Source organism: Pseudochaenichthys georgianus, chromosome 4 (genome assembly GCF_902827115.2).
Source record: "Pseudochaenichthys georgianus chromosome 4, fPseGeo1.2, whole genome shotgun sequence".
In the NCBI taxonomy this organism is placed as follows: Eukaryota; Metazoa; Chordata; class Actinopteri; order Perciformes; family Channichthyidae; genus Pseudochaenichthys; species Pseudochaenichthys georgianus.
In genome coordinates, this window is record NC_047506.1 from 45,167,200 (window position 1) to 45,191,828 (window position 24,629).

Consider the following 24,629-nt stretch of genomic DNA (forward strand, 5'->3'; position numbering starts at 1 on the left):
GTGTGACCCTAGATAACAACCTGTCCTTCATTGCAAACATCGCTGCTACAACCCGCTGCTGCAGATAAACGCTTTACCACATCAGGAGGATGCGTCCCCAGCTGACCCAGAAAGCGACGCAGGTTCTGGTCCAGGCTCTCGTTCCTCTTACGCCTAGACTACTGCAACTCCCTCCTGGCTGGTCTACCTGCATGTCCCATCCGTGTGCAGCTGCTCGCCTGGTCTTCAACCTTCCTAAATTCTCCCACACCACGTCGCTCCTCCGCTCCCTCCACTGGCTTCCGATAACTGCTAGAATCCACTTCAAGACAATGGTACTTGCGTACCATGCTGCGAATGGATCTGGCCCTTCCTATATCCAGGACATGGTTAAACCGTACACCCCAGCACGTGCACTCCGCTCTGCATCAACCAAACGGCTCGCTCTACCATCGCTGCGAAGGGGACCCAAGTTCCCATCAGCAAAAACACGTGGGTTTGCTATCCTGGCTCCAAAATGGTGGAATGAGCTCCCCATTGACATCAGGACAGCAGATAGCTTACACACCTTCCGGCGCAGACTGAAAAGTCATCTCTTTCGACTCCACTTCGAGCGATAGAACTATTAACAAAGCACTTATATACTAATTAAGGGCTTGCTTATCTAAAGCCAGTTGAGTAGCACTTGAAATGTTTTTGCTCTATGAAGCCTGATGTACTTATATGATTCTGTTTTCTTCAAGTTTGTATTTTGTTGGTCGAACGCACTTATTGTATGTCGCTTTAGATAAAAGCGTCAGCTAAATGCAATGTAATGTAATGTAAGTTAGAAGCAGGAGTTTGTACTGGATGCGTGACTTGACCGGGAGCCAGTGAAGGTGGATGAGGGTAGGGGTGATGTGTTGCCAGGGCTTAGTGTGGGTGAGGAGCCTGGCTGCAGAGTTCTGGACGTACTGGAGCCTGTCCAGGGCTTTGCTGGTGACCCCGAACAGAACTCCATTGCAGTAGTCCAGACGAGAGGAGATGAAGGTATGAATTAATGTTTCTGCAACTGGGTCGGGGAGAGAGAGCTGGAGTCTGGAGATGTTTCGTAGGTGAAAGAAAGCGGTTTTGACAGTAGACCTGATGTGGGAGTTGAAGGTGAGGCTAGATTCCAGAGTGACGCCCAGGCTGTGAACTTCGGGGGAAGGGTGGATGGAGCCGCCATCGATGGTGAGGAGCAGATCTCCAACCTTCCGGAGCAGTGTTTTTGGGGCCACAACCATGAGCTCTGTTTTGTTATTGTTGAGTTTAAGTATATTTTTTGACATCCAGGCTTGGATGTCACGGAGGCAGTTGACAAGTGACAGTGGGGGTAGCTGGGATGATGGATTGGTACTGATGTAGAGTTGGGTGTCGTCGGCATAGGAGTGGAAGTTGAGACCTTTTATGTGCTTTTATTTACAAAAAAAGGGTGAAAAAGTGAAATTACACGGACGTCCAGTCCAAAAATAGAAAGGTAAAAATAAACATATATACAGCGTTCATAACATTTTTCACAGATACCTCTCTGCTCTACAGCCAACGTCAGACTCCCCCAAACATCAGTGGCCACTGGCCAGAGGCTTATGATAAGCCCCTCCCCATTGGCCAACGAACTATTTATCCAATTCATTAATGGAACTCTAAATAACTACAAATGTATTCAAAAGTATCTTAAAATAAATAAACACAATACATTAAATAAGTCATATGCTACTATTTTAAACAATTAAAGCCCTAAACAATTCTAAGAAATGATGGTCACCCATGCCCATGCTGAACATGGTATGGTCCAGTTGGCAACACCTGTTTTAAAGGATTGAGCCTCTATTTAAAGGAATGGTCCACTCATTAGATAATTAATCAAAACTTCAGTATTTAGTGAAACGTTATGTTTAAACCATACCCTGAAGAAATCAGCGATATTCCCCGGTAAATAATGATTTTATAGCTCTTTTTTATCAAGACCTGTATATTCCGTCTGGCCGCCGCCATGTTTGCCATTTTCAGTAGTCACGTGATGGTCGTGACGTCATCCATGCGTTCACTTTGTCAACACACGGAAACATGGTGGAGTATTTCAGTTCGGACTCGTCAGCAGAGGAACAAGTTTTGACCAATGTGAAGAGATTGGATGGGGGAATTCAGCCATACATATCAGTATGACAATACGACACCCTCTGTCCTAAGACCCTCACATCGTACAAGGAAAAACTTCCGAAGAAAACCCACAGTTTAAAGGGAACATGGGAGAAACCTCAGGGAGAGCAACAGAGGAGGGATCCCTCTCCCAGGACGGACAGACGTGCAATAGATGCCGTGTGTAAATTGAAAAGATAATACATTTGCAACATAGGTAGTCCAAATGTTTGGAAATGCATGTGTGTATAATGGGAAGATGATATAAGATACTATATGTATGCATGTAGTACCACCCTTGCTAGCGATTCCCTCTCTAGTTTAGCATACTCAGCTTCGTTGTCCCTGGCCATAGAATCACGATTTTATGGGGCCGGAAAAAACTGGGGTAAAATACACACTAGCCGGTACTACGCTATATGGAAAGGCCACCAAAAACTGTCCTGGCCTGGACGCTAAAGGACGTTAAAACGGGGCTAGCCGCTGCAATGGAAATGCGCTATAACATACATTATTCTTACTCCGAGCACTACTTCTGCTCCTCCGTCGCTTCACACTTGCAGAGGGCGATTTCTCAACTGGCCGAACTGGTGTCCTGGTCGGTGATGACACCAGAAAGACCGATGGTACTGCATCTCCATTAAGTAATGGTTGTTCCATAAATCCCATGTTATGTTTTATCATACTCTCAGAGTAGTCGTCCGGAAATTTGAAATGTTCGCTGCATACATGAGCCTGTGAATCTTTCGGTTCGGGCCGGCCACATTTCGCTAGCCACTGCCTCCGAATGTACTTCTTACGCTTACCTTTTGGCAACAGATGGAACCGAGCATTCCGTGGATTGTTCCTATCAGAATTGTGGCAATATTTCGCGATACAGTGAGGCATATTTCAAGAGAGAAACTACAGTAAATAACATGGAGATCAACGTGTCTTCGAAAACCAAACGCATGGTTTACGTCACGTCCGGAAAATGGCGGCGCCCACAGTGTTGATGTTATTTCGGTATATAATCAGTTTAAAATCACTGATAATGTCATCGGATTAAAAAAAAAAAAAGAGAGAGACTGGCAGAGACTGGTCTGTTTTATCGGATGATAATTATTTAAAAATGAGTGTCATGAGCATACCATTCCTTTAAGGCAGCAGTTTTCTGTCTAACTCATGAACTGTGATCGAGAGGGACAGCAGGTTATTTTGGCACATAGGAAAATAAAATAAAGCGGCCGGCCCATTGGGGCGCTAGGGGGGCCGCCCCCCTCTTCCCACATTAAAAATACATTTATTTAAAAAAAACATTTTTTTATTTTTAATAAATAAGGTAAATATTATATAATTGGTATCAGTAAAATGTATAATCTACAACAAAATCTCGTTTAAAATTGTGTTACGATGTCTAAAGTTACCGATAAGTCACATGTTTCCTGCCTGGCCTTGCCTGTGTATCATTACCCTCTCTCGTCTGGGAGTGCAGCGAGTGCAGCAGAAGCCAACTGTTGCTATCTTTAAACTATGCCGCCGAAACATAATTTCAGCCAATCAGCGTCGTCAAATCTGATGGTCACAGGGGGCCAACGTCAGCACCCGGTGCAGTCTGTGAGTTGTTTTGACTCGTATCCAAGGAGACAAAACAGGAAGCTGTCATACACTCTGGAAGCTATCATTAGCAGCTAATATGAACACTCCGTTTTTGACATAAAAATTGAATGATGGATCATCAATAATTTTTTCAAAGTGACAGACACATTGGATTAACCTATGTCGTGTGATGTCTGTATTTGCTTCCCCTGTCGCGAGTTCTGATCGCTCAGTGATGATACTTATATTTCTAGAATCTGTGGAATCTCAGCTTGTTAGCTAAACTTGTTTGTGCATATCCGATAAGTATATCGATTGATTTATATCTAGAGTGCGTTAGCATTTTTCCACTCAGGGCTCATTTAGACGCTTCTTGTGAGACTTGTGTTTTGTTTCGGTAAACATGGTTCATATCATCAGTTAGCTGAGTTTCTTGAATGAGTAGGACACATGAATAGTTTATTACATTTTTAAGAAGCCCTGAGACAGTTTAGTGAGAAAAAAAATGGGGGGAAAAAGCCCGGTTAAATGGGAATTAAATCATTTTAAGTAATTTTGAGTGTTCCCAAAGCCCCGGTGGTCTGCAGTTTGTGTAGAAACTATGTCCAGGACAAGGTGTTTGGAAGTTTTGGAAGATTCATAGCTAACCACACTGAAGATTATGGAGGTATTGATCAGTCTTCTCATATTTTTAAGCCTCAATTTGTCCTTCCCCCCCTCTAACATCACCAGAAGTCATAATTGAAGGGGTCTTTTCTCAATATTTTTTACCGGGGTAGCATCCCCCCGGACCCCCCTAGTATTGGTTGGTCACCATTTCCACAGTCCCACCTAAAATATTTTCCACCAGCCGCCACTGAAAATAATGAGGAAAACTGTCTTGAACAAAATAAAGATTTGAGTGATAATTTTCCAAATGTCCAGCAATCATTCAGCTGTCAAGTAATTGCAGTGCGTGCACTCTCCACTGTTTTTGAATGCGATGTCCTGACTGTGAATTTTACCATGTGCGTTATACAAATAGCGACAATGTCTTCGTCACAAGCTAAGATTTTTTGGGATTGCTAGTTTTGTGTTGGACAATTGCTACAGACTCAATCTGTTAATAGTGAAATTAATATCGGGAACTTAAAATGTGGCATATTTTGACTTTTCAATATCTACTCTTCTCTAACTCTACAATTTAAATACAGATAAACATGAAGATAGTTTTATATTTAGTGCTTTATTGATGTTTTAAGTATTGGTTGGATATATCTCTCCTCCATGGGAGCAAAGTTGTTTTGAGTATGTTGTCTCTTGTTTTTTGCCCTTTTTACGCAGCTTTGTAGACGTCACGATACATATCGTTTTGTGGATTTTTGTCTCTTAAGAGTTGTGTATTAGCCTTAGGGTATTGATAATAGGTACAGTATACTTGTTACCGGAAAGTTTGAAAAAGAAACAGAATACTTTATTATCCTGCCTGCCTGCTTGTCACTCCAACTGTAAATTCCCCACGCCTTCCTACCTGCCTGCCTGCTCGCTCTTATAAAAAATGAATTCCTTCAATATCTGCCTGTCTAAAAATGACTCACAAATGGGACAACCAAAAATGGATGTCTTATTTTACAGCTGGAAGAAATATATAGTGATGAAAACAATCTCCATAAAAATAACTCACACGTTCACTTCACTTGGGAATAATAATTAAACAAAATCAACATGAAGCCACTAAATGAGATTCTTTTTGAATGGTTTATTGCATGTTTTTATTAGCTGAAGGAGTACAGGTAAAAGTGATAAGTCTTTTAATCCAGGACGATCTTTCAGCTCATTCTTCTGCTCTATTTTTATGTTTGGGCTCAAAAGGCACTGCTGGGGAACCGGTATGGCTACCGAGCTCTTCCTCGTCTTGTCCCAGAGAAGCATTTTGAAGTTCTTTTGTCCAAACTCTCCAAAAATCCTGAAGATGTCAAGCAGCTAAATCAGTGGTACTTAAAAGACAACAATGCGGTCCCACCCACCTACGTTCTTCAGCCAATCACTGATCACTTCCCCCACTTTGGTGACCTCCAGCCTGGGAGTGAAGCGCAGCGGGACTACAGCCTCCTCTCCTGGCGCTTCACAGAGACTAAACTGTTGAAGCTTCTCCGCTCTGCTGCCACCGCCGCAGAGGCAGCCGGCGACATCACAGCCAAGCAGAAACAACACTTCTTCACATCAGGTCAGACGCCTCACACATTTTCTCACTTATTGACTGAATATAATTTGTTAGAGCTGAGCGTCTCTCTCTTCTTTTCCACAGTCACAGAGCAAGAATTTGAGCAGGGTTTGTGGAAGGATAGCAGCGAACCATTGGCTCTACTCTTTGTGCGAGAGATTCCCTGCCAGAGGATGAAGGACGTTCCTAAACGTCTCGCTAAATACATGGACCTGTCTGCAGACGGCCTGCTGGACGCAGAAGCTCAGGGACTCCTTACCGGCCTCAGATCCCACCTCTACGCCACGCGGCAGAAGATTCTTAACTTGAACTGCGTAGAGCTCAGCAAAGGAAGCATTGACCCCAAACGTAAAGAGCATGCTCGGTACCTGGACATCATCTGCGAGCAGTTTGTGTTGCAGATGAAGGCCAGGATAGGAGAGGTGGTTGATTTAAAGGTAGAGGGGAGGAGGAGGAATATTTGGGGAAGCATTGATGAAGGAAAGGAGATCATCTCAGACTCTTGGGTTGAACAGGTTGGATGGCATGTCTCCATGAGTAATGAGCTATGCAGGAGTCTCTACGGCAGGGAAAGCCTTCTGGGTAAACTCTGTTGTGCCATGTGGGAGTCCACCAATGTGCCCCATGGCCCCCTGGTGGTCCATGGGGCTGCTGGGATGGGGAAGACAGCTCTGCTGTGCAAAGTAGCGCAGGAGACACGCAGCGTTCTTGATGCCGAGGCAGCGGTGGTGATCAGGCTGCTCTCAGCACATCATCCTCAAAGACCAAACATTGACAACGTCCTACGTAGCATCTGCCTCCAAATCTGTTTGGCCGGGGGTTTGGCTCCGCCCTCACCTCTGACAGCCAACAACCACCAGGAGCTGCTCCAGTTCTTCAGGAACGTCCTCACTGAGGTGTCCCAGCAGGGGAACACTTTGCTCATTATACTTGATGCTGTGGACCATCTCTCAGACGTACACCATGCTCACAAACTCCGCTGGATGCCCGCAAACCTCCCACCCAATGTCCACCTGGTGGTTTCCATGGATACCAACAGTGAGGCGTTTGCTAACATGCAGCTAAAGTTGAATAGTCAGAGGAGTTACTTTGAAGTGGAAGGTTTGTCTCGGGATGAAGGTAGACAAATGATGGAGTCATACCTGCACGAATCTCAGCGAGCGTTGACTCCCGAGCAGCGTGAGGCCGTGCTGCGCAGCTTCGAGACCACCGGCTGTCCTCTGCACCTCACACTGATTCTGTCTGCAGCCAAACGCTGGCTGTCCTTCACCCCGCTCGCAGCAACACGTCCGAGCACCAACACACAGGAAGTGATGTTACAGCTCTTCCTGAAACTTGAGGAGAAACATGGGAAGGAGCTAGTGGGCGGGGCTTTAGGGTACATTGCTCTGGCAAGGTAAGGAGTGTCATGTTGCTCTTTGTTGTTGTTAATATTGTCTGTTAATGCAAATTACCTTTGCGCTTTTTAAATAACAGATGTGTTTGTTTGCAGATAACAATAACACTTTACACATAATTGGTGACATTGATTGGTGTATGGGTGGTTGTTTGAAGTGTGTGGCACTTATGATGGAATGGTAAGGGTACTTCTCTATGAAAATATGGATTAAAATGAAGCTATTTTATGGCTGAATGGACCTAATTATTTGTTTACATTGGTGGAGAACTTATAGAGTTCTGCACACAATAAAGACACCGACATGTTACATTTTCATACTATCCAGTATCCGTAATAACATCCACGGAGAAGGTTTGGAGGCACATTTATATATTAACCATAATACAGTGTGAATGAATTTTAATGAAATGTACCTGAAAATGTCATCATTGTTCAGCAAAAAGGGGCCTTTTTGTTATATTTGTAATAATTATCTATAGCAATTAGTTAAAAGGTGTGTTTAATTTAAATGAGAAGGAATGCATACCCAATGATTCTTCCAGTTGAAGTCGTATTTGTGATATGTTAAACCTTATCATGTGTACCTTAGTAGTAAAAAACACTAACAGTAATGATATTAAGTCATTTCAATATATGGAACCTTGCTAGACTAAAAACAATGAAAACTAACTCCTCAGGGAAGGTGTGCTGGAAGCTGAACTACGTGACGTCATGTCTCTCGATGATGATATCATCAGTGAGGTGTACAAGTACTCCCTACCTCCATCCACCACGTTAATCCGGCTGCCCCCTCTCCTCTGGGCTCGACTCAGACACGACCTCGAGGATCAGCTGGAAGAGCGCTGGACGAGGGGGGTCGCTGCCATCGCCTTCAAACACTGGTGAAGAAAAATAAATCTGATAAAGGTTCACATGGCTCAAGGGAACATTTTTAATGTGTGTGTGTGTGTGTGTGTGTGTGTGTGTGTGTGTGTGTTTGTGTATGTGTGTGCGCATGTGAAGGCGTCTGTGTGAGGCAGTTTCAACTCGTTATTTGACATCAGAGCGCCGTGGGCGGAGCCTCAGGATCCTGGCAGAGTACTTCCTCGGTCGGTGGTCGGGGAAACTGAAGCCTGTGGCTCTCCAGGGTCTGTCGCTGCTCCTCTCTGATAGAAAGGTACAAACGACTCAAAATAGATTAGCTTCTAAATTAAGTCATTGTACTGAAATAAATATTTATCTCTGCTTTTTATTTGAATGAAATGTTGTTTTGGATTTTTATTTCGGCAGCAGTCTTTGACTTCACTGACCTTCTTTGACCTTCTATGCAGAAGTTTTTTCGACTGTTGATTGTGTATTCTGATTGGCTTTATGGTGTCAGGTCCCGCCCCAGCCGCTGTGGTTTGCTCCAGGATTGGCCAACATCAGAAAGCTCCAGGAGCTGCCCTATCACCTGCTGCATGCTGGTCTGTGGGAGGAGCTGCAACAGGAAGTCATTGGTAAGATGTGGGAAGAGACTCAGTATAAATACAAATATTGTGTTGGTTGTATTGTTCCATACAGCTACTGAGTAAACAACACAAACCCAGTTTGAAATGATAAAACAAATGATAAACACGAAAACATAATGATATGATTGATAAAAGTAATACACTAATAATATTAGTGTATTACTTTTATCAATCATATCATTATGTTAAGCACTATACTGTATATAATATTATATATAATAATATACGGTCTAAACACCTTTCTTTCATTGCTATAATTTGCCATTGCTTAACTATATGAGCAGGTTTTATTTTTTACTATAATCATTATTCATTTTTTTAAATACCAAAATAAAGAAGATTAAAGAAACAGCATCAGGTTCAATAAAATGAGTCATTATAAAAAAAAGTTTGTTGTAATAGTACTGAAAGAAAAACATTTATTTAAACATTTGTAGTCACTCTCAATACTTACAAATGCACATTTCAAGTAGTAGCAGTAGTAGCAGTATTTTTTCTTCCTTGATCATATTCCTGATGATCAAATCAAATGAAGTCGTGGACTTCGGGTCGTGGCTGAACCGGTCTCTGCGGTCCTGCCCTGGGTCTCGTCATGCTGCTTCCCTGATGGCTTCCACAGGATTGTAGCTGACATCCTCGTGGATTCATCTTCTTATTACAGACACATGCATTTCCTAACATTCGGTCTATATGCTGTAAAATGTATTATCTCTTGGATTTACACACGGCGTCTATTGCACGTCTGTCCGTCCTGGGAGAGGGATCCCTCCTCTGCTGCTCTCCCTGAGGTTTCTCCATGTTCCCTTTAAACTGTGGGGTTTCTCTGGAAGTGTTTCCTTGTACGATGTGAGGGTCTAAGGACAGAGGGTCTAAGGATAGAGGGTCTAAGGACAGAGGGTGTCGTTTTTCTCATACTGATATTCTGAACAATCTGTGCTGTTGTATTTGCTGTAACGTGTCTCTACTGTAGGCTATTTTTATTATATGTACAGCACTTTGGCTCCACCAGACATCGTTTATAAATGTGCTATATAAATAAAACTTGATTTGATTCCTAATTTGTACAAACCAGTTCAGTAAATAAATAAATATATATAAATGTGTTACATTTTTCAGGCAGTGCTGAGTGGCTGTACTGTAAGAGCAGGGTTTGTGGGGTGTCCAGTGTGATCCAGGATCTGGACCAGTGCTCCAAGTACATGGACTGCACTGAGACCAGCCTGCTCCGAGACACTCTGCTCCTGATCAAAGCCAGTCTGGACTTCCTGGACGGTCATATGGGTCAGCTATGACATGTGTCAATATTAAGTTATTCATCTTTTTTTGGTTTCAAATATTTCTAATCATAGTTCGTCTATGATTTTTACTTCAGAAAAACATTGCCCGTCCAAAAGAAAAGTTGCACTCTAATATTTAGTTGTACCGCCTTTAGCTTTAGCACGCAGTCGCCGTGGCATCATTTCGATACGCTTCTGCAATGACACAACATTTATTTCTGTCCAGAGTTGCGTTAATTTTCTGCCAAGATCTTGTATTTATGATTGGAGAGTCGCACCGCTGCGCAAAGTCTTCTCCAGCACATCCCAAGGACTCTCAATGGGGCTGAGGTCTGGACTTCCATGTGTAGAAAGGTTGTCTCCTGCTCCCTGAAGCACTCATTCACAATGTGAGCCCCCCTGCCATTGTCCCCTTGGAAGATGGCCGTGCCGTCAGGGAAGAAAGACTCCATTGATAGAAAGACCCGGACGACTACTCGCAATGTCGCACAATTGACACGTCATCAGAGCGCAACCTCTACCACTCCACATACACTCACCGCCGGTCCGCTACAACAGCACACTTCATCCACTCCGCCCTTACGCTTACTTGACCCTCTACCCACTCCTCTTCTGAAGTCCTGCCTCCCCGTCCTCTGCCCCTATTTCGCTAACCTTTTCAACTCCTCGCTGTCCCATGGAACCGTCCCCTCTACTGCTGTAACTCCAATCCTCCAAAAAACAGGACTGGATCCCTCCTCCCTCACTAATTACCCCCCCTTTTCCAACCTCCCATTCCTCTCAAAAACACTCCCATTGCCATCTCCAAACCAACCAGCTTTATGAGCCCCACCAGTCTGGATTTCGTCCTCACCACAGCACAGAAACTGCACTCATCAAAGTCCTCAATGACCTTCTCACCTCTGCTGACACTGGTTCCCTCAATATCCTCATCCTCTTCCTTCCATTGGCTTCCTGTCTCCCACCGCATGAATTACAAAATTCTGGTCCTCCTCACCTACAAAGCCCCCCCCCATATCACCAACCTCTTCACCTCTGTCTATCCATAAGCGGTTGTAGCCGCTACTTTTCTCTTTCATATAGCCCGTTCGTTCACACGAGGCCGTAAAGGAACCGCGGAAACGGACCCCTAAAATGATAACGGGTCCCAAGGTGGATAGATCTGCACGGCTCCGTGTGTCCTATACGATCATTTCCTGATAACGATGAAGCCATAGCCCCGCCTCTCCCCACCTCTGCTGCTCACTGCTGTAGCATGGTCAGTAACTACTATCAGTAGCTACTGCTGCTACTGCTACTGACCATGCTACAGATGTTAGTGCAAAATCTACAGCTCCTCTACCACAACCATCAGCAACAAGTGGACATGGTGAACTACATGTTGCTAAATCCACCGCGGAGAATAAACAGAAGGGCAACCAGGCAACCATGGCAACCATTTTCGGGGGTCTTCTTCGCTGCTTTTGGTGTATTTTGTGGCGGAAGTACGCCACTTACAGGCCCGGCATATGTACTACAGCGTCTCCAGCGGGTCGAGCCGTATCCGTGTGAACGGAAGACTTTTTTTATATCGAATTCGGTTCGTTTGCGTTAGCGTTCCCATGTAAATGGGGCCTTAGTTAAATCCAGTTGGGGATTTTTTTTTTGGACGGGCAGTGTAAGATAATGTTCTTAACCAAACTAAATGTAAAAAGTTAACAGAAATGTTCAAAAAATCCAAACAAATGCAGTAACTTGTTTTTTACACTTGTTTCAGACATGTCTCTGTTTTACACTGAGCTGTTGGCCAGACTCTGCTCCTTGGCTAAGCCTTTTCCCTCGGTGATTGGCCGGCTGTGTGGCCAATGTGAAGAGTTGTTACTGACGCGCCCCGAGCCCATCCTCATTCCCAAGTGCAGTTTCCTGCAGCAGCCAGGAGGGGCGCTACAATACACGCTTACCGGACTGCAGGGAGGTCGGGGAATTATGCTGCTTCTCTTAAAGTAGCATTAAAGTAGATCTAAAACATTTATGTTTAAACCTAGAAAGTGACATTTTTTTATAATTTTTGTTCGAAATTCAATAATTAACAGGGTTTTTTCCAAACTGTAGCAGTTAAAAGTTGTAGTTAGCATCTGTTAATTGTTTAAGTATAAATCCTGTGACAACGAACCTCAAGCTGTCAGTTGTTAGTTTAGTTTAATTTTTCCAAATATATTCATTGCTGTTAGTTTTGCATTCGGTCTCCGAAATGATGCTAACCGTAAGTGAGCAAGTCAAAGCTGTGTTAGCTAACATTGCTTGCAGCTGACTGAAAGTATTGTGAGGACCCGTATCAGAGGTTTTACCTGTCGTCTTCTTTTTTTTCGTTTCAGGTGTGCTCTGTGTGGACCTCAATGTGGAGGCGGAGCTTCTGGTTGCAGGTTCAGATGGTGGAGTGGTGGCTGTCTGGAGCCTCTCTGACCACCAGCTCGTACACTCACTGCTAGGACACACAGGTCTATGTTCATTCAAGAATAGTAAGAGGGATATAAAGTTATTATTAATATAAATATGAATAACCTAATCTGTTTGTAGGTGCTGTTCTGTGCGTCAAGGTGGTTGACAGCGCCGCCAACTGCCTCTCAGTGGCAGCGGATGGCTCTCTGAGGAGGTGGAGCCTGGTGAACGGCCAACAGCTGCTCTGCATCCAGGAGTCCATTCCTGTCAACCCCGCACCTTCCTCAGTACACATACACCTGTCTGAACAGCTGATCTTCATTTACACCAGGACACAGGTACCATAATGAAGCCAATAGAGTTGTTCAGGAATGAGTCCTAAAGCCCGTAAATGAGTCAGAATTGTACCACTTCTAGTTAAACATAAACATCAACGTTTCTGAACAGGTTTTTGGTTAGATGCCTAAAATAAAGTCCGTGGTTAACACAATCTTAGGAGTTTTGCAATATAACTGTATGACATAAAATACGAAAGTTAGTACCCCACTCATGTAAATGTCAAAAGCTCCTGCCATAAAAGCTAACCGGTGTCCGCTTTTAGCTTAGTGGGTGGTGATCCAAAGCCCTGTGACCATGATGTTGCTGTTTATAGCCTAATGTTAGCTTTTTACTTCTGGCGATTTCATTCTCACTTCAAAAATCATAAAGTCGTAGAAGTAGAAATTATTCTGCTGAACACATTTGGAAGAATCACAAACGTGTGATGACACCTATCTTATTTTTTGCAATTCTCCAAAATCCAATAAAACATTCCCAGGTGTTTTCCTAAGGAACCCTCTGACGCTAACCTTTGGGTTGGCATACAACATGATGTCATCAATGCAAAACTCTATTGAACATGTATGCCAGATCCTTGATATCAGATGTTGCTATAACATCATAACTACTACTAGTCATTTTGCTTTTGAAATAAATACAATTACTACCACTAGTACTTGTAGTTAAATCCAGGATTGTGTTTGGATCAGAGTTCTTGCTGTTTCAGGTGAAGGTGTGGCAGCTGGACGGGGGTGAGGTCCTCAGCAGCAGTAATGCTGACGGGTCGGTGGTGCTGGGAGTTCTGGGAGAATCAGTGGTTTCTCTGTGTGATTCTGGTCTTGTCAGAATATCTCAACCTATCAATGGGACTCAAACGGTTGAGACTCGGCTGGACAACTGTCAGAGAAGTGTGACCCTGTCTAAATCTGTTAACTTACCAAAACGTGGGAAAGTGTTCTTCGTTTCTAAAGAAGGCTTCCTCTATCAGGTGTGTGTTTTCTCCATCTGTCATTCTCTTTTCGTTGTGCAACATGTATTACATGGGAGCTGGATGTCTGGAGAATCTTAGAGCAAGAAGAAATAATAACTCTGCAATTGTGACACTTTCTTTTGTAAAGATAACATACTCTAATAGTTTGGCCGATAGACAATCCCCTAAACATCCATACATATCAATAGTACATACAACATATCTTAAATTCCACTATCCTCCTAAGTTCAATCATTTGGCTCCAAAGAAGTTGTTTCTTAATTTCCTTTGAAACAGTTTTTCCGTTAAATTTAAACTAATTAATATATTTTGTATTTGATTATTTATTTGTTAAATATTAATATATGTTATTTTTATCTGTATATTTAATATTGTACTATTGTGTTTTAATTGTGAGGGCATTTCTCACTTATTTGTTTAACGTTTCAAACCAAAAAAAGGAAATTAGTCAACATTTAAATACAAAATAAAAATAATCATTAGTTCATTAAAATGAGCTCCACCTCATCTAACTATTACAGTAACATCCAGATTTTAAATAATGATCTGATGATAGTGTCTCTACATTTTTCTAGTTTGATGCTTTAAATATATTTCTTATTATACTTACATACATACTTAATGTAATGAAATAAAAATGTTACAGTTACAGTTATTTTTAAAGCGAGTTATTAGTACTTTTACTTAAGTAAATATTCGGAATACTTCCTGCTCCATAGTTCATAGGCAACAGCCAGTATGAACCAGTGGGGGGGATGCCAGCCCAGTCACATTATAATCAGCCAGTATTTATCCTTAACATGTGCTACACATGTTCATAACTCATAATGATGGCATTTACCTTCCTGTCTGCAGATTTCCTTGAAGGGGAGACACATGGCAGTAAAGTTTCCGCTGGTTCCTTCTCTGCTTTCAGTCACTGAAGATGAAAAAATACTGGTAGCAGGTAGGACTGTTATTGACTAACAAATACATACTGAAAACAGACTGGCTTGTTAAGGGGAACTTATTAAATACTTTTGATAAAATTCCCCAAAACATAATTCATTGTCGAGCCTTCCTTCGTGTTCCTCCATGTGCAGCTACTGAAGGGATAAAACAAGAGGAAGCCAGGATCTCATTGTGTTTCCTGTTTCTCACGTCCATGCACATTCTCAGAGTGAAAGAAGCGTGTTTGTGTCCTGTACAGGCAGCGATCGGACTCTGAGCCTCTTTAACATCGACAGAGACTCTGTGGACAGATTCCTGGAGCTCCAACACGACGACAGCGTTTTGTCTGCCTGCGTCTCCTCGGACTGCCGAGTGCTCGCCTCAGGAGCTGCTGACCAACTCATCAGAGTAACACACTAACATACAGTAGATGTAGATGGTAATCATGATGTGCTGGCAGCGGCTTCTCCGTGAGGCATCCTGTCAAAGCCACGCTTCAGTTGGAATAAAGGCCCCAAATTTGCCTCATCCTCCCAGTTGCTTTACTAGTTAGCCTGTGCAGCAGCTTCAAAGTAAAAGCTTTTAAGCTGCTTTATAGTAGAATCTCCCCAGCTGTGTCACAGGTAAAGCTTATCCAGTTATTTCATAGTGGGAGGTCCTCAAACTCTCAATGTGAAGCTCTCTTCATTCACCTCAGCAAAATGTTAAGCTGTTTCAAAGTAAAAGCCCTCTACATGCTTCACTGTCAAATCCATGAGTAAAAGCAAATCCAGCCTTTCTGCTATTTCACAATTCCTGTAGCTGCTACACAGTTAGAATAAATACCATCAGCGTTTCTTTATAATAGAATCCTTCCAGTTGCTTTATTGTAAAAGCTTCAGTAACAGTCTTTCACCTGCTTCACCTGCTCAAAGCACGTACTGTAGGTGCTTCACATCAAACTCTCCATATATGTATTACAGTAAAAGCCATCAATCTGCTACACAGTACACATTATTTCAGCTATTTTATTCCACAGTATAATTCACAGTAAATACGTCAAGATGTTCCACACTTAAGAAAAACCCAGCTGCTTTAAAGTACATCTTAAAGACCTATTTGTGGAGAATCTACAGCTCTACTAAGGCAGTTTTCACATGCTCTTTTTTCCGGTATGAACTTCTTCTTCTTCTTTACAGATCTGGTCGGTGACCACCGGTGCGTTGTTGGACACTCTGAGTGGCTCAGACTCCCCCGTCACTTCTGTTCTTCTGTATCACGGCTTTGTGCTTTCAGCCTCAAAGGCAGCTGCCAGCGTCCGTCTGTGGAGTCTGAAATACGACCCCCGCCACAAACCCACCGCCACCATCCCTGCAGGCTGCGCCCACGTGGCCGTCACTGAAGACGCAGACCGGGTTTTTTACGTCCGGCAGCAGAGCCAAACGACGGTCCTCAGCTGGAACAACAACACAGGTCACTGCAAAGAGAGATGTACTCGTGTGTGCCCCTGTATGCACGTGTTTATTTAACTCCACCGCCTTGTCTAGTATAGTTATCATGTTCAAGTAAGCTAGTGTTTGTCACACTACTTTTTTAAAAGTTATTTCTATCTGTATATTGATCTTTAATATCTTACTTTTATGTTTTGATTGTGATATAATTTCTAATTATATTATGTATTTTTGCAAACCAAACAATCAATCGTTTAATGTTAAAAGATAATAAGGAGTAAATAGTTAAAAATGAGCTCTAGGTAATCAACCTACAACTTAACATTCTGCTTTTACATCTATTCACGAGTAATGTCATCTTATACATTAATTACTGTTGAAATAATAAAAGCAGGTATGTGTCAGTGTTTGTAAAGCACCCTCTACAGGTGGAGACTCTGACCCCCCCTGGATCTCCCTGCAGGTTCTCTGTCTGAGTGTTATGCGGTCTCTGCTGAGGTCTGCTGCCTGGAGGTAGCTCAGCACAAGCGGCTGCTGCTCTGCGGGCTGACCACCGGCACGGTGCTCATCTACCCTCTGTCCCTGCCCCAGGAGACGCTCTGCATCCCCCCCCCAGAGAGCCTCTCCAGGGTGCTCTGCATAGCTGTCAGCTCCCAGGAGAAGCATATGGCGGTGGCCTACGAGGATTCTGTGTGTTTGTTTGAGATCACCAACAGAGACAGTTTCCCCACGGTGGAGGGTCCCCTGAAGAAGGTCCCCCTGTCTCTGCTCCACGCCCCGCTGTCCTCCATGGCCCTGCTGCCCGACCGCAGGCTGCTGTACGGGACCAGCTGCGGGGAGGTGAAGCTCCACGACTTCAGTAGCGGCATCAGCTCAGGCCTGGAACCCCACCGCAGCAGGGTGACATGTGTGACGGCCGGGCACTGGGGGACCCACGCCTTGGTGGGCTCCGAGGATGCTGTCCAGAGGCTTTGGGCCCTGAGCCCACTGGTGCTGGACCACACCATGGAGTACAAGGTCAGAACTACTGTGGTTTGACATCAAATCACATCACCATGCAATCTGCAACTTCACTGTAGCGGCCAAAATTACATTACATTGCATTTAGCTGACGCTTTTATCCAAAGCGACTTACAATAAGTGCGTTTGACCAACAAAATACAAACTTGAAGAAAACAGAATCATATAAGTACATCAGGTTTCATAGAGCAAAAACATTTCAAGTGCTACTCAACTGGCTTTAGATAAGCCAGCGCTTTATTAGTATATAAGTGCTTTGTTAATAGTTCTATCGCTCGAAGTGGAGTCAAAAGACATGAGTTTTCAGTCTGCGCCGGAAGGTGTGTAAGCTATCTGTTGTCCTGATGTCAATGGGAGCTCATTCCACCATTTTGGAGCCAGGATAGCAAACCCACGTGTTTTTGCTGATGGGAACTTGGGTCCCCCTCGCAGCGATGGTGCAGCGAGTCGTTTGGTTGATGCAGAGCGGAGTGCACGTGCTGGGGTGTACGATTAACCATGTCCTGGATGTAGGAAGGGCCAGATCCATTCGCAGCATGGTACGCAAGTACCAGTGTCTTGAAGTGGATTCTAGCAGTTAACGGAAGCCAGTGGAGGGAGCGGAGGAGCGGAGTGGTGTGGGAACATTTAGGAAGGTTGAAGACCAGACGAGCCGCTGCATTCTGGATGAGCTGCAGAGGTCGGATGGCACATGCAGGTAGACCAGCCAGGAGGGAGTTGCAGTAGTCTAGGCGTGAGGTGACGAGAGCCTGGACCAGAACCTGCGTCGCTTTCTGGGTCAGCTGGGGACGTATCCTCCTGATGTGGTAAAGCGTGTATCTGCAGCAACGGGTTGTAGCAGCAATGTTTGCAGTGAAGGACAGGTTGTTATCTAGGGTCACAACCAGATTCCTTGCAGTCTGAGTCGGGGAAACAACAGAGGGGTCGATGTTGATGGTCAGGTCAAGAGTGGGACAATCTTTTCCCGGAAGGAATAGCAGTTCAGTTTTGTCAAGGTTGAGCTTGAGATGATGAGCAGACATCCACGGAGAGATGTCAGCTAGACAGAAGAGATGCGTGCGAGGACCTGGGTCTCTGAGCGGGGGAAGGACAGAATTAGTTGGGTGTCGTCAGCGTAGCAGTAGTATGAAAAACCATGCGGGCTAATGACAGATCCGAGCGAGTTTGTGTACAGGGAGAAGAGGAGGGGACCAAGAACAGAGCCCTGAGGGACCCCTGTAGTTAATTGACAAGGGTCGGACTCGGACCCTCTCCAAGTTACCCTGTAGGTGCGGTCTTTGAGGTATGAGGTGAGGAGGGAAAGTGCAGAGCCTGAAACTCCAAGTTCTTGGAGAGTGCGAAGGAGGATCTGATGGTTCACCGTGTCGAATGCAGCAGACAGGTCCAGAAGGATGATGACAGAGGAGAGGGAGGCTGCTTTAGCAGTGTGCAGTTCCTCAGTGACAGCAAGGAGGGCAGTTTCTGTGGAGTGACCTGCCTTGAAACCAGACTGGTGCGGATCCAGAAGGTTGTTCTGATGGAGATAACAGGAGAGTTGTCTAAAGACAGCACGTTCAAGTGTTTTAGACAGGAACGGGAGGAGAGAGACAGGCCTGTGGTTTATAACATCATACGGGTTGAGAGTGGGTTTCTTTAGGAGAGGGTTTACTCTTGCCTCCTTGAGACTGTTTGGAAAGTGACCAGAAGTTAGAGAAGTGTTGATGAAATGGGTGAGAAATGGTAGAATATCAGGAGCGATAGTCTGAAGGAGGTTTGAAGGGATAGGGTCCAGAGGACAGGTGGTAGGGCGGGCAGAGGTAATGAGGGTAAGAACCTCACTTGGAGGGAGAGGGGAAAAGGAGGTTAGTGTGTGGGTGAAAGGAGGGTCTGGTGACCCAGCGGTGAGTAGAGGTGAGTCAGAAAAAGAAGAGCGAATATCATCAACCTTTTTTTCAAAGTGGTTAATAAAGTCGCTTGACAGAAGTGAGGAGGGGAGAGGGGCTTTGGGGGGGTCCAAGAGGGAGGAGGGGGAAGGGGCTTTGGGGGGGTCCAGGAGGGTGGAGAAGATGGAAAATAGTTTTTTGGGATTGGAATAGGAAGATTGGATCTTATCTTGAAAGAAAGTGCTTTTTGCCTGAGAGATCGAAGCAGAGAAAGAGGAGAGGAGATCCTGATAGGTTAGGAGGTCGTCACGGTGTTTGGATTTCCACCATTTCCGCTCTGCTGCCCTAAGGACGGTTCTATTAGCACGCAGTGCATCATTTAGCCAGGGAGCAGGAGGGGACTGACGAGCCTGCCGAGATGTGAGAGGACAGAGAGAGTCCAGAGAGGATGAGAGAGTAGAGAGGAGAGTTTCTGCAGAAGAGTTTGGAGGCAGCAATTGGAACGAGTCAGAGGAAGGGAGGGCTGAGAGCACCGATGAGGCAAAGGTAGAGGGGGAGAGGGAACGGAGGTTACGGCGGACAGGTGCAGGATGAGAAGAGAATAGTTCATTATGTTTAGAAAGGGGTAGAGAGAATGAAATGAAGAAGTGATCGGATGTGTGGAGAGGGTTTACAGAGAGGTTAGAAGTAGAGCAGTTCCTTGAGAATATGAGATCAAGGACACTGCCAGCTTTATGAGTTGGTGGGGACGGAGACAGTGAGAAAGCAAAGGCGGTTAACAGAGATGTTAGTTCGTCTATCTTCCCCGTCTGGAGGTTGAAGTCTCCGAGAAGTACAGCGGGAGGACCAGTTTCAGGGATGTGTGAGTGGAGATGATCTAATTCCTCCAAGAAGTCCCCCAAGGCGCCTGGTGGACGGTAGAGAACAACAATGGTTAATTGTATAGGATGGGTTACTGTGACGGCATGGAATTCAAAGGTGGAAGGAGCGAAGTTAGGTAGCTTGAAGAGGGAACAGCTCCATTTGGGAGAGAGCAGGAGACCAGTGCCACCTCCTCTGCCAGTGGGTCTGGGTGTATGGGAGAAGGAATATGCTGTGGAGAGAGCTGCCGGTGTGGATGTGTTGAATGGAGTAATCCAGGTCTCAGTGAGAGCAAGGAAATCCAGAGACTGCAGGGAAGCGTAGCCAGAGATGAAGTCAGCCTTAGGAACAGCTGACTGGCAGTTCCACAGGCCGCCTGAAACTAGATGCTGGATCTCAGTGGAGCATGTGGGATAGATAAGAGCAGGCCGGTTATATCGATTACGAGATACACGGGGCCAGTGATAATTGCGAGAAGACACATAAACAGGAATGGAGAAAACACACATGATTATAGCCTGAGGGGCTAGAAAGCTAAAGAAAATAAAACACCAGCGATACTTTAGCTCAAAGTAGGATTTGCCTCCTCTTTGACTCCCTCGTGACTCCCGCAGGACTCTAATGTCTTTGCCTGTCTGACGCTCCAGGAAAGTGCTACCTAAAATGGACACCTGATTGCTGAGTTCTCACAGCTGTGGGGCCACGTTCCTTTAATTAGTTAACTCTCTGCAGCTGGTGGCCCTCAAAAGGAAATCGATATTGTCTTTTAAGTCAATTACATTAAACCCCAAGTTATAAAGTTATGAGTTTAACCCTTAATACAGTTACACCTACTCAATAAAGCTCTTAGTATTCTACAAATGTTTAAATCAAAGTTAACCCTAGCAGTCAGTTAGTTCAGTTTTAAGGTTTCAGTCAAATGACTTGTCCCAAGTTTCTGCCTGACAGATACTGTAGCGGTTTTGAGATTTAAAATCACAATTTCAGTCTGATCAACTGCAGAGCATTGATACAGAGTCCACACACTGAAACAGAGAAGTCTAAAAACAGAATGTTACTCACACAATTCTAGAAGTGTCCAGTTGCTTTCTTGTCAAAATCGAGTTGCACAAAATCGTTGTATTTAACTTAAGCCCATTCATTATTTGTACACAGTGCTATTAACATAGTATTGTAAGCAGATATAAGGACATTTTTAAGTGTTTAATAATGTACAGTATTTGTCACGTTTATATAACTTCTCAAATAAAGACACAATATATGTTATATTGTTGTCATTCATTATCTATTTATACTAAAGCATGTTATGAATGCTTCTTAGCAGGAGTTAGAGTTTTTGAAAAATGTTTTCTTGATGTTCAGGGATTTTTCTTCGAGGGCGTCCTCTCTGCTGCTTTCTCCGACAGCGACCAGTTCGTCTTCACAGGATGTCAGGACAGAACAGTGAAAGTGTGGGATGTCGCTTCAGGTACACACTGATCCAACACATTCCTAAACTATTTCTGAAATACAGGATTGGAGTGTGTTCTACTAACCGGTGGCAGCTCTAACGGCTCTGCTTACATGTTTTGTAAAATGCTTAACGGAATGGAGACTCGCAGATGGGGGTGCTGCAGCCCCCTCAGCACCCCCCCTTCCCGCTTCCATTCGCGATGTCTCGCTGTCTCGCAGACCCCACGCAGCAAGCAGGAAGTGAACCCAGCTCACACTGTCCGCTCCTCGCAGCAGCGAGCCCCGCAACGTCCCGCCAACACGGCACCCAGACCCCACGCAGCACTCTCATCCGTTTGTCCTTACTGGTGTCATTTTCTGGTTGCTAACAAACGCCATTGTAACACATAATCACTGATGTTCCGCTGTAACGGTGGTGGACTCATCAGAACAGAGTGGACGAGCTGACCAATCAGAGCACAGTGGGCTCATAGGGAGGGGGGGCAGGAGCTCCAACAAGCCGTTTAGGACAGAGAGTGAACACACAGACTATACAGAGATGCTGTGAGAAACCAATGTGAGTTTAGAACATTGAACAATGTGAATCTATTCTAGTAGAGCTCAACAATGGAAATATGATCAGTAGAAATGGCCATGACGTGGGACCTTTAAGTTAACTGCTGCTAAAACTTCAGTTTACCACAGCCTCTAGGTCCACTGAAGAGGACATCGAGGTTCACTCTACTGCAGAAATCTTCTTCCATGATCAAAATGACTATTCCATGTGATGATCAGCTGAGGGTCTTTGAAATAAAGAGGCTGTCTCTCACCGGTTTGTATTTTCTTGTTTCTTCCTGTCAGGAAACCTGCTGTACGTCCAGTACGTCTACTCCCCCGTTGTCAGGATGGTGACCTTCAGGAACGGCTTTGTGGCGCTGTCCCAGCAGGGCTCCGTCATCAGGGAGGTGTTCCACTGTCCGGAGCTCATCAGTCCGGACTACAACCCTCTGAGGAACGTCAAGGCCCAGTACCGGGTCTCCTCCAGGGCAAAGCAGAGCCAGGACGGCCAGCAGAGCTCCGGATCCCACCTTCAGGAATTCAACCCAGCTGGTCTGAACCTGAACCTCATGAGCATGCTCAGAACCAGTCCCTCCTCCACCTGTCTCCTGCTGTAGGACGCCCAATACCTCCAGAGGCTTCAAAACTATAGAGAAAACAATACATAACACAAATATATCTATAGTGCATACATTATTTCATATATAATATAATATCACTTTGTAACAGTAGACAGTTAGCATCCTGTTTATCTTTGTCATAAGTTATAACTAAGATAAACAGGATGCTTGTAACATGGAAGATAAAATAACATATTTTTAAGGTTTATGGAATCCTTAGACTCTTAGGGGCTACAAAACGTAACATCTAAGAGTGCTAGCAACAACAGCAATACAACCATTTAAGCCTAAATATGAGTGTTTTTTAAATGAAGTAGATACAGCAGGACTCTGTCTGGAAGCGGCCAGTGACTTCAGCTGCGTCCTCTGTGAAGACAGAAGCTACAAAGTGATCAGATGGAAGGGGGTGAGTATTTGATTCATGAAATATATATTTTCTCAGTATTGTTCCTTTACATTTTGCAAAGCACTAACCCTGGGTTCATCTGCTAAAACTTGAGCTAATGTTAGCTTACAACTTAGCCAAAACGTAACTTTATATCTCTAAGGCCAACACATTGATTTATTGCTAATTTTAGAAAATGTAGTTATAATTACTGTGAATACATTTGTTATGATAACATGTTGAAGGATATGAAAGGTGAGCATTTGCGCATCCTTTTTTTGTATACCAAGATAATGATAGAAGAGTAAATAACAGACTATTCTAATAAAGACAACACAATGAGTTTCACCATCATACACTGACTCATTTCATTTCAAACCTTTATTTATACAGATAAATCCCATTGAGATCATTGATCTCTTTTTCAAGGGAGACCTGCTCAAGTAGTTCCACATGAAACATAAAAACATAAACAGAACAACAAAAGGACATCATGCAGCATCATGTACATAATTATCCACATAAGCAGGTACCAATAGCTTCCGATTGAGTAGCATCCAACCGAGCTTTAAAAACATTTAGTGGCACCAGATTTTTCAGTTTCCATTTAATTTGCAGACTATTCCAAGACAGAGGAGCTGTGCATCTAACAGCTGTCTTCCCTAAGACAGTCCTAGCAGTTGGCACATTTAATAAAACCACAGCATGCGATCTCAGGCAGTAGCCACCTACAATTCTCCGTGAGATCAGGAAGCAGATATAAGATGGAAGTTTCCCTAGCATGGCTTTGTATATAACATGTACCAGTGACTGAGCCTCCGTACAGTTAGTGAAAGCAAACCAGCCCTTGCATACAGGGTACAGTGATGGGTTAGTGCTTTACAGTTTGTCACAAATCTCAGAGCGCTGTGATACGCAGCATCTAACTTGGCCAGGCAATTGGCAGGTGCATTCATATACATCAGATCCCCATAGTCCAGCTCAGGTCAAAGGTCACAGAGCCTTTTCCTGGCCTCAAGCGAGAAACAGGACTTGTTCCTGTAGAAGAACCCTAGCCTAACCCTCAGCTTTTTAAGCAGGTTATTGACATGAAGTTTAAAAGAGAGACAATCATCAAGCCAGATACCAAGGTATTTGTAACAGGGAACCACTTCAAGTTGTATTTCTTGCTTAGTTACAATATCTAAAACAGGCTCTGGTGTCTTTTTAGCTTTAGAAAAGAGCATTACCTTGGTTTTATCCACATTTAAAAGAAGCTTTAGTTCAGAGAGCTGAGTCTTTGTACATAAAAACTCCTTTACTTGTTCACTCACTAAGCGTTCAAGAACCTTAGCCAGAACTGACAACTTAGAGATTGGCCTATAGTTATTTAATAAGGTGGCCTCCCCTCCTTTCAGTAAAGGCAGGACATACGCTGACTTCCACAATTTTGGAATTGTGTTTGAGCTGAGGGAGAGGTTAAAAAGAGAAGTGAGAGGTGGAGCAATACAATCTGCAGCTATCTTTAAAAAGAAAGGTTCTACGTTGTCCGGGCCGGCCGGTTTCTTAGGATCTAACTTGGTTAAAGCTTCACGAACAACATTAACAGTAAAAGGGGTAAAACTAAAAGGGTTTTCTAACACATGTTTTTCAGAGTCACATCCTGTAGTGTTCACAGAAGCAGAGTTAGTGACAGAATCAAACAGAGAACCACAGGACACAAAATGCTCATTAAAGCAA

At 44.1% G+C, this 24,629-nt stretch overlaps 1 protein-coding gene and 1 long non-coding RNA gene across 3 annotated transcripts; one reads left to right on the plus strand and one right to left on the minus strand.

The window, feature by feature from the left end:
• The first annotated feature begins 5,519 nt into the window (after positions 1–5,519).
• On the plus strand, positions 5,520–22,993 carry nwd1 (NACHT and WD repeat domain containing 1). The gene is made up of 16 exons (XM_034080442.2): positions 5,520–5,923; positions 6,005–7,316; positions 7,997–8,200; positions 8,322–8,475; positions 8,680–8,797; positions 9,926–10,090; positions 11,843–12,040; positions 12,441–12,563; positions 12,643–12,842; positions 13,550–13,810; positions 14,669–14,759; positions 15,003–15,151; positions 15,922–16,195; positions 16,637–17,190; positions 21,279–21,384; positions 22,209–22,993. Exons 2-16 carry the CDS (start codon positions 6,094–6,096, stop codon positions 22,520–22,522), a joined length of 4,134 nt encoding a protein of 1,377 aa, XP_033936333.2. The 5' UTR covers positions 5,520–5,923; positions 6,005–6,093; the 3' UTR covers positions 22,523–22,993.
• Positions 8,378–12,505, minus strand: LOC139433726 (uncharacterized). 2 transcript variants are annotated; one of them, XR_011643121.1, is made up of 4 exons: positions 12,414–12,505; positions 9,264–9,419; positions 8,609–8,778; positions 8,378–8,464 (listed from the first exon to the last, which is right to left on the minus strand). It is a non-coding gene; the product is annotated as an uncharacterized lncRNA (long non-coding RNA). The 2 variants fall into 2 exon arrangements; XR_011643120.1 differs by lacking the exon at positions 12,414–12,505 and having other exon boundaries at positions 9,264–9,958.
• Positions 22,994–24,629: the final 1,636 nt, after the last annotated feature.

Excerpts from the sequence above, each read along its gene's own strand:
- nwd1 (XM_034080442.2), top strand. The coding sequence starts at position 6,094 with ATGAAGGACGTTCCTAAACGTCTCGCTAAATACATGGACCTGTCTGCA. Across the intron at positions 8,476-8,679 it reads TGCTCCTCTCTGATAGAAAG|GTCCCGCCCCAGCCGCTGTG; the intron begins GTACAAACGACT and ends TTATGGTGTCAG. Across the intron at positions 12,041-12,440 it reads GCTTACCGGACTGCAGGGAG|GTGTGCTCTGTGTGGACCTC; the intron begins GTCGGGGAATTA and ends TTTTCGTTTCAG.